The sequence below is a fragment of the Nomascus leucogenys genome, chromosome 7b (genome assembly GCF_006542625.1).
Source record: "Nomascus leucogenys isolate Asia chromosome 7b, Asia_NLE_v1, whole genome shotgun sequence".
NCBI classification, from domain to species: domain Eukaryota; kingdom Metazoa; phylum Chordata; class Mammalia; order Primates; family Hylobatidae; genus Nomascus; species Nomascus leucogenys.
Genome location: NC_044387.1, coordinates 5,872,430 through 5,880,954, shown reverse-complemented (window position 1 = coordinate 5,880,954; position 8,525 = coordinate 5,872,430). Strand labels below are relative to the sequence as shown.

Here is an 8,525-nt window from a genome sequence, read left to right as displayed (position 1 = left end):
ATGATCTTCAACATCATTAGTTATTGACAGCAAGATACCACTACATATCCACCAGAATGGCTAAAATTTAAAGACCCTAACAAGTGTTGACAAAGATATGGAGCAACTAGAATGCATACATTGTTGGAAAGAATGTGAAATGGTACAATCGCTTTAAAAATCAATATGGCAATTTCCCATAAAGTTAAACAAAATTGCTGTGAGCAAACAATTCTATGTCTAGTTATTTATCCAATTAAAAAAAATGAAAGCACGTGTCCACATAAAAACTTGTACAAGAATGTTCATAGCACTTTTATTTGTGATAGCCAAGAACTGTCAACAACTCAAATGTCTGTCAACAGGAGAGTGGATAAATATTCCATTCTAAACCATGGAAGATCATTTAACCACAGAAAGGAGCAAACCCCTGATGCCTGCAACACATGGATGACTCTCAAAAACATTCTACTAGGTGACAAAGCCTGATACAGAAGAGTATGTGCTGTGTGATGTCATCTATATGAACTTCTAGAACAGACAGGGCTCCTCTATGCTGATAGAAATTGGAACAGCATGGCCTGCAGGGGATGGGGAGGGCAGGTGCTGGAGACGGGGATCAGCTGGGAGGGTGACCTGGTGAGAGACTTTCCAGCTGGCAGAAATGTCCTCTACCTTGAGGGAGGCGTGTGACATGGGAGTAAGTTTGCCAAAATTCATCAAACTGTGCTAAGATCTGTGCACTTCACTGAATATAAACGTCATTTAAATGTCTACTTCATTTAAAAAACAAAGAAGCTGATTGGAAGTGCTGAGCCCTTGGGTAGCGTTTTCTGACTGCGGTCTCCACTGCAGGTGATCTGGCAGAGTGCTTCCCCGGGGGGTCACTGGGAGTCAGAGTGTGAGGATTTCCACTTGGAAGGTCAGTGGAACTGACCCCAACCAAAATGATCTCCCAGCTCCCCCCTGCTGCATGTGAGGCCTGGCTGCCGGTGTTCTGGGGGCTGCAAGGAGAAAGAGGCGGGGGTCTCCAATACTCAGTACCTGCCCTGCTTTTGGAGTGGCATCCCCCAGTGCAGAGGCCTCTGCCAGACCCTTTCTTGAAAATAAATCTTGGGTTTTCTGCCAGGATCAGGGAGGGGCAATCTCCCAGCTGTGCAAGCAGTGGGAGTGAATAGCTCTCTCTGTCCCTGTCCCTCCCGTGAGAGGAAGACTAACTGCTCTTGTTTGAAACAATCCTCCTTCACTCCCCTCCAGAAGTACCTGGCATCTCCAGCCTCGCAGCCCATTGTTGCTTCTCATCTTTGCGTGCTGCTGACCGTGTTTCAGCTTCTCAAGCTCACCTAGTGGGTTACGGCTCATCCACCAGGTTTCCAGTCTCCAAAATGTTGGTGCTTGGGCCTCCTCCCCTTTTCTCTTTCTGCTTGAGGGTAATGTCCATAAAGTGATCTTTACCATCATTTTAGTGAGGTTTCAAGATGAGGCAAATGTACACGTGTGTGTCTGTGCTACCATCTTTCTCAGAAAGTCCAGTCTTTGCACCTTTTATCCTCATGGTTGCAATGTGGCTGCTCCTGCTCTGGGCATCAGATCCACATTCCAGGCAGGAAGAAGGGTGTGTGCCCCTGAGACCATCCCCTTTGATGGGAAATCAAACTGGCAGACTTCCTCTTATGTCCATGGCCACTCCTAGCTGCAAGGGAACCTGGTAACACCTATTTTTAAGGGGGCAAACTTTCACTCCAACAAAACAGGTTCTGTTGAAGGAGGAGAATGGATGGTTACACATCCTGCTTGGGAGCCAATCACTGAACCAGGGGGGAACACAGTGCATGATGGGCTGGTAGAACGTGGGGGTCAGTACAGCATGAAACAGAAGGAGAGCTGGCTCCTTGAGGGAAAAACAAAGTGCTGGCCCCAGAGGCGAGGAAGGGTTGCTGGCAGGCAGAGAGGACACTGTCCCGAGCCCACAGTAGATTCTCCTTGATCATTCCCTCCCAGTTCCCTTCCTGCTCCCAGTTCAGTCCCTGACTCCTCTTCTCAGTGCTGTCGCCGTCCCTGTCCTGGGACCAGGGTGGAGGACGGGAGGGGAGGTCTGCACGTTGCTGAGCCTTGTGGAAAGGTGACCGTGGACCTCTGGGAGGATGATCTCATCACTTTCTGAAGGCGGCGTCGAGCTGAGATGCTAACAATAGCCAAGCACGATGCCGGCCTGATTGGAGAAGCTAAAAAAAGCAGCTCATTCCAAAGCCTCATCAGGGAAGAAAAGGGCCACGAAGGCAGGTTTGCAGGGCTTTAGGGAGGAGGGGGAGAGGGATGCAGAGGGATGGACTGAGTGGCCTGAGTCTCAGCACAGCTGTGGCCATAGGCTGCCTCCATGTCCAGGAACACCAGGTCTGCTGTGCACCACCCACCTGCCCCTAAGTTTGCACAGGGCACCGGGGAAGACCTTCAGCCCTACTGGGCCACCCCTTGAGTACCCTCTCCTCCCACATTGGAAGGTCTTCTGCTTCCTGGAGCTTGGCCTGCCTCGGGAGGAGGAGAAAATGGTCCATGTCCCCAGAGAGCCCATGACGTGCTGGCCTAGGTGAGCACTCTTCGCGCCTCGTGCCATGGAACTTTTGCCACAGCCCTACCCACTTTACGGATGAGGAAACTGAGGCTCGGGAAATCCAGCTGGCAGACTTCCTCTGGAACTTCCTCTGGACATCTGGAGGGACATCTTGTCAGCAGAGCAGGCTGGACTGGTGAGTTTCCTGCTGCTGGGAGTCCTGGCCAATGTGTTCAGCCCCCACTGACCTCTCTGTGCCCTTGATGTTTTTGAGCCTCATGGTCTGGCTCCCACCAACATCTTCTGTCTCCTCCCCCATGCCCCAATGGCAGCTGGTGTAGAAGGTGGCAAATGACAACCTCAAGGCCAGAGAGGAGCGTAACATGCCCACAGCCACACAGCCAGTAACAGGTAGAACTAGGGCTGGAACCCACGTCGCCTGCCTTCTGGCTTCTTCCTTACACCATAGCACAGCAGAGACAGCATCAGAGGCGAGGTTGGGCAGGCCAGCTAAAGGAGGGCACTCGGACCCTGCCCCATGGCCGGCAGCACCATGCCCAGCTTTCTGCCATCAGCCTAGAGAGAAATAACGAGGCCCGAACTTATCTGCACTGAAAAGGCAAAGTTACAAATAAAGAACGGCTTCAAGCCCGATGATTGGAAACTTAGCTGCGTTGCCATCTGTCGCAAATGCCACCGCATTCTTCGTAACCCCCAATGACATTTTCCTCTTCGTTTTCAGCTTCACAAAGAGGATGCAGCCCCGCCTCCCAGCGGGAGTCAGTTCTGCTCTGAGACGTGAGGCTCACAATCAAATGAGGACTCCTGCTGCTGCATCTTGAAGATAACGATGCTGTTGCTCCCGGCCGGAACCACAGCAGTGGCGATGACTGAACAGCCAGCAGAGTGGAGCGGACACACTGATACAGGTGAGGCCCCAGCACTGCCACAGCCCAGGGCCAGGCAAAACCGCCTTCCTACCCCCCGGGAGCCGAGGCCTCTGAGATCGGCGCTGGGAGGTCACACAGTGCAGGCAAATCACACGGACCTCAGAGCAGGGTCCCTGGCCGTGAGAACTCAAAAGACACAGTCTTTAAAATGAGGACAGAAAACCGTATTTAGTGCCACAATAAAGCTGCGTAACAAACTACCCAAAACTTGGAAGCCTCAAATGAGTGTTTATTTGGCCCGTAGTTCAGCAGTTTCAGCTGGGCTCTGTGGCGCGATTCTTCTGGTCTTGGCGGGGCTCACCCACGTGTCTGGTGGGCGGCCAGCTGCTGGCAATGAGCCTGAGTGCTCCTCACCCTCCCAGGCTGAGCTGGGTGTGTCCTCGTGGCAATGGCAGAGGTGCAGGAGAGCAAGCAGAGGGTACACAGCGCCCCGAGACTCAGCTCAAGGTAGGCCACAGCCACTTCCGCTTTGTCCTGTTGACCAACATGGATCACAGGGCCAAGTCCAGAGTGAGAGGTGAGCAGGCCAACCCAGCCCGGGTGAAACGGGCAGCTCCAGGGAAGGTGGAAGAGTGGGGCCATCAATGCAACCTAACACCAATGCCTGCCCCCAGGGCTATAATCTGGAGGATTAAGTGAATGAAGGGTCATGAAAACACCTTATGAACAAGTGCAGAGGCCTCCCACATCCAGTCACCAGCGGGAGGCTGCCTTGGTGAGTCCAAGTGCCATCTCTGCACCGCGTCCCAGCCTTCAGCCTCTGGCCCTCTGGGCTGGCCTTCTCAGAAGAGTCAGCCTGCTCATGCTGAAGTATAATTCTGAGCATGCCACTCCCCTGCTTTAAGCTCACCCACAGCTCCCCACTGCCCTCTGGGCCTCTCTGATTCATGCTGGGCTTGCATCTCGGGCCTCAATGTCCCTTTTTATCCCCACCTCAGGGCAACACCAACAGAATGGGACCTATGCTCTCTCCTGCCCCTGGACCTTTGCACAGGCAACTCCCTTGGCCTGGAAACTTTGCTCCTATTATTTCTTTCTCTTTCTTTTTTTGAGGTGGAGTCTCTCTCTGTCACCAAGGCTGGAGTGCAGCAGTGCCATCTCAGCTCACTGCAACCTCCGCCTCCTGGGTTCAAGTGAGTCTCCTGCCTCAGCCTCCTGAGTAGCTGGGATTACAGGTGCCCGCCACCAAGCCCGGCTAGTTTTTGTCTTTTTAGTAGACATGGGGTTTCACTATGTTGGCCAGGCTGGTCTTGAACTCCTGACCTCAGGTGATCCACTTGCCTCAGCCTCCGAAAGTGCTGGGATGATAGGCGTGAGCCACCAGGCCTGGCCTGCCTCCTATTATTTCTGCACCCATCACTCAGGCCCCTGCAACCATCCTTGACCCTCCATCCAGGGCCAGGTGCCTCCTCTTGGCTTCCCCCACCCAGGGGCTTCTCCATGTCTGCCACAGGCCACACTGTGGAACTGCTTACCCTGTCTCTGGAACACCAGAACATTCTCAGATCCACCTTCAAGCTCCCATTGCCCTGCACAGGGCCTGGCACAGAGTTGGTGCCTAAAAAATGTTCGCTCCACCTTACCCCGTCTGATCTTTGGAGCTCTGGGTGAGGGCAGCATCATGAGGTTGAGAAGCAGGAGGAGGCTTAAAGATGGCCTGATTTATAGATGGGGAAACTGAGGCCCAGAGAAAGAGAGGAGCTTGCCTAGGGACACAGAGAAAAGTTGTTCATTCATTCATTCACTCAACAAATTTTTATTACACACCTACTGTTTGCTGGGGAATATAGAAAATACAGAAATCCCTGCCCTTGTGAAGCCCACAGTCATCAAATAAGTCAAGAAAAAAGCAAATATAAAATTGCAGTTGAGACGTGCTACCAAGAGAATTACTCAGAGCTGGGAAAGCCTTCCTGGCAGAGCCTGCCAAGGGCCTGCCCAGTGCCCCTCCTTCCCTCTCCTTAGAAACTGACTCTGCCAACCGGGTGAGGTGACTCATGCCTGTAATCCCAGCACTTTGGGAGGCCGAAGCGGGTGGATCACCCGAGGTCAGGAGTTCAAGGCCACCCTGGCCAACATGGCAAAACCCCGCCTCTACCAAAAATACAAAAAAATTAGCCAGGCATGCTGGTGCAAGCCTGTAACCCCAGCTACTTGAGAAGCTAAGGCAGGAGAATCACTTGAACCTGGGAGGTAGAGGTTGCAGTGAGCCGAGATCACTGGGGGTGGGGAGGAAGAAGAGGAAGAGGACGAAGGAGGAGAAAGAGAAGGAGGGAGAGGAGGACCGGTAGCTGAATCATGAAGATGATACCATTGCAGGATAGGCCCCAAAGACCACGCCACAGTGGAGTCAGCCATCATATTGTTGAGCTCCCTGATGGATGGTCCATATGGGATGGGGTCCATACGGTGATAGGGCAGGCTGCTGAGCCGGAAGGGGCTTGCGAAGGGAACTGCAAATCGGAAGAGGACGGAGCCCCTGGTGGGAGCTGGGTTGAGACACCCATCCTGCCCTCCGGGTCCACAGTGCCCTCCCCAGCCCCTGGGACGTGTAGGGTGCCCCCGCCATAGCGCCACTGCCCATCCCCAGAACTGGGAGAGCTGAGAAGCCCTCTCCCCAAGACAGAGCCCTGCGGTCCCCAGCCACAGGCCCCGGGGAGTTCCAAAAGCCTCCTAGGCAATTTACTGGAGCATGTAGCCAGCTAATAAGTAGGTGACTGGATCCTTTGTTCAAAAGTTATCTTTAGACAAGAGCATTTATCAAGTTTAATTAACGTGTCATGGGCTGCAGTGTGAGCGATGGCTCTGAAAGCAGCCCTGATAATACTAATTTTTCTACATTAATGCCAACTCGGCACTGAGTCCCAAGCAGGAAATAGACCGTCAATGCTAACACCACCGAAAAAATAGAGATTTCCCCCCCTAAATCAAATTAAACGTGTTGTGGACGCCTGAGTGGTGTGCGGGAGGCTGAGGTGGGGAGCCTGGGAGGCTCTGGCTGAGAAGCTGGGGTGCGTCGTAAGCTGCCCTGCACCCTGTGGGCTGGGCACCTCCCACCTAGATCCCACCTGGAGTGGAATCTTCGAGGCAGGTTGGTGTCCCTTCCCCAATTTTACAGAAGTAGATGCTGGGGTTCAGGGAGGCCTTGTGAGTCATCCAGGCCACACGGTTTTATAGAGTCTGGCACCAAGATCCATTCTTCCTCCATCTCATGAGACCCCCAGGCACATGTAACTGCTCAGTCAGTAAACACTCGCCCAGCACCTACTGCGCACAGGCACAATTCTAGGTGCCCAGTACCCAGCAGCAGGCAGAGCAGACAAGAGCAGCTTCTCCTGGAGCCGATGTGCTGCTGGGACACAGGAGGAGGATGACGACAAGGAGAAGGGGGATAGGAAAAGGAAGAAGAGGAGGAGAAAAAGAAAGAAGGGAGGAGGAGGAAGAAGAGAGAAGCAGAGGAGGAGGGAAAGGAGGAAGAGGAAGAAGGGAAGGAGGAAGAGGAAAGAAGAGGAGGAGGGGGAGTAGGAAGAGGAGAAAGAAGGAGAGGAAGAGAGGGAGGAGAAGGGGGGAGAAAGAGGAGGAGGAGGGAGGAAGAGGAACAAGAAGGGAGGAGGAGAAAGAGGAAGAAGAGGAGGAACAGAATGGGGGGAGGAAGAGGAGGAGGAGAAAGAAGGGGAGGAAGAGAAGGAGGAGAAGGGGAGAAAGAGGAGGAGGAGGGAAGAAGAGGAGGAGAGGGAGGAAGAGGAGGAGGGAGGAGAAAGAGGAGGAGGAGGGAGGAAGAGGAGGAGAGGGAGGAAGAGGAGGAGGGAGGAGGAAGAGGAGGAGGGAGGAGGAAGAGGAGGAGGGAGGAAGAAGAGCAAGGAGGAGGAGGAAGAGAAAGAAGGAGGAGAAAGAGAAGGAGGCAGAAGGAAGAGGAAGGAGGAGGAAGAGGAGGAGGCAGAGAAGAAAACTAAGTACTGCACCTGCATGTGTTGCCATGTGCTAAGAAGAGATTAGAACAGGATAACGGTCAGGAGAGATGTGAGGTGCTGAGAGGCCATGGGAGATGGGGTGGCCAGGGAAAGCCCTACAAGGAGGTGGCATTTGGGAAGATGCCCAAATTAGAAGAAGTGGGCACGAGAGTAGCTGGATCGATGACATCACAGGTAGAGGGGACAGCAGGTGCCAAGGCCCTGAGGCAGAAGTGAGCTTGGTGCACTGGATGGACACCAGGAAGCCACCGTGGCTGGAGCAGAGAGGAGAGAGTCGGTCCCCAGCCCTGGGAAAGGGGAGGCTGTGATGGCATTGGCCTGTGCAGTCAGCGTCCTGTGTGGCCAGGCGTGTGGAAGGAACAGCTCCTCACTGGCCTTGCAGGCATCTGAGGCTCAGCAGGACGCCCGCTTTGGATGAGCAGGGCCATTTTGCCAAGCCCTGAGCTGAAGTGTGTGGGCAGCCAGCTGGGATGGAGCCCAAGGGAGCTGTGGGGCAGCCAGGTACCCGTGTGGCCCAGCTGTGGTCTGCTAGAAAGGAGTGCAAAGCTGGGGGGATCCTCTCTCACTGGGGGTGCAGTCTAGGCCCTAGAAACCCTGAGGCACCAGCCTGAAGATAGAAGATGGGCCAGAACCCCTCAGTGAGGTTGTCCAGAACTGAGACCACATTCCCTGCAGAGCATGTGGGGACTGAACAGGCGATCTCAGAGGGAGCCTGGTCCTCATAGAGGTGGGGAAAATGGGCACCGGATCACACCATGGCACAGGGGGTGGAGCAGCCTAACCTAGGCTGGGATCCTGCTTCCATGGTCCAGCCGCGTGACCCTGAACAAGTCACTTTCCACCTCTGTGCTTCCACAGTCTCATCTACAGAATGGTGAGGAAATCTCAGACTCTTGGATTTGTTGTAAGGAATTGACAACCTCAGACAGGGGAGGTGCCCAGCCCTGCACTTGTCCCAGAGCCCTTGGAAAGTGGAGGCCATTGTCGTTAGCACACAGAACCCTTGGGGAGACCAGCAAATGACTAAACAGTAGCGGGCACGTCCACTTCCTTTGCTGGGTCCTGGGAATAACT

At 53.9% G+C, this 8,525-nt stretch overlaps 1 protein-coding gene across 2 annotated transcripts; it reads left to right on the top strand.

Moving 5' to 3' along the window:
- The first annotated feature begins 579 nt into the window (after positions 1-579).
- Positions 580-3,683, top strand: LOC101179348. Of its 2 annotated transcripts, XR_001116022.2 has the most exons (5): positions 580-679; positions 835-901; positions 1,734-1,822; positions 2,610-2,726; positions 3,273-3,683. XR_001116022.2 is itself a non-coding variant. In XM_004088404.3 (4 exons), exons 1-4 carry the CDS (start codon positions 644-646, stop codon positions 3,370-3,372), a joined length of 342 nt encoding a protein of 113 aa, XP_004088452.2. In that variant the 5' UTR covers positions 580-643; the 3' UTR covers positions 3,373-3,683. The 2 variants fall into 2 exon arrangements, 1 of the variants encoding a protein (XP_004088452.2); XM_004088404.3 differs by lacking the exon at positions 835-901.
- The last annotated feature ends 4,842 nt before the right edge of the window (positions 3,684-8,525 follow it).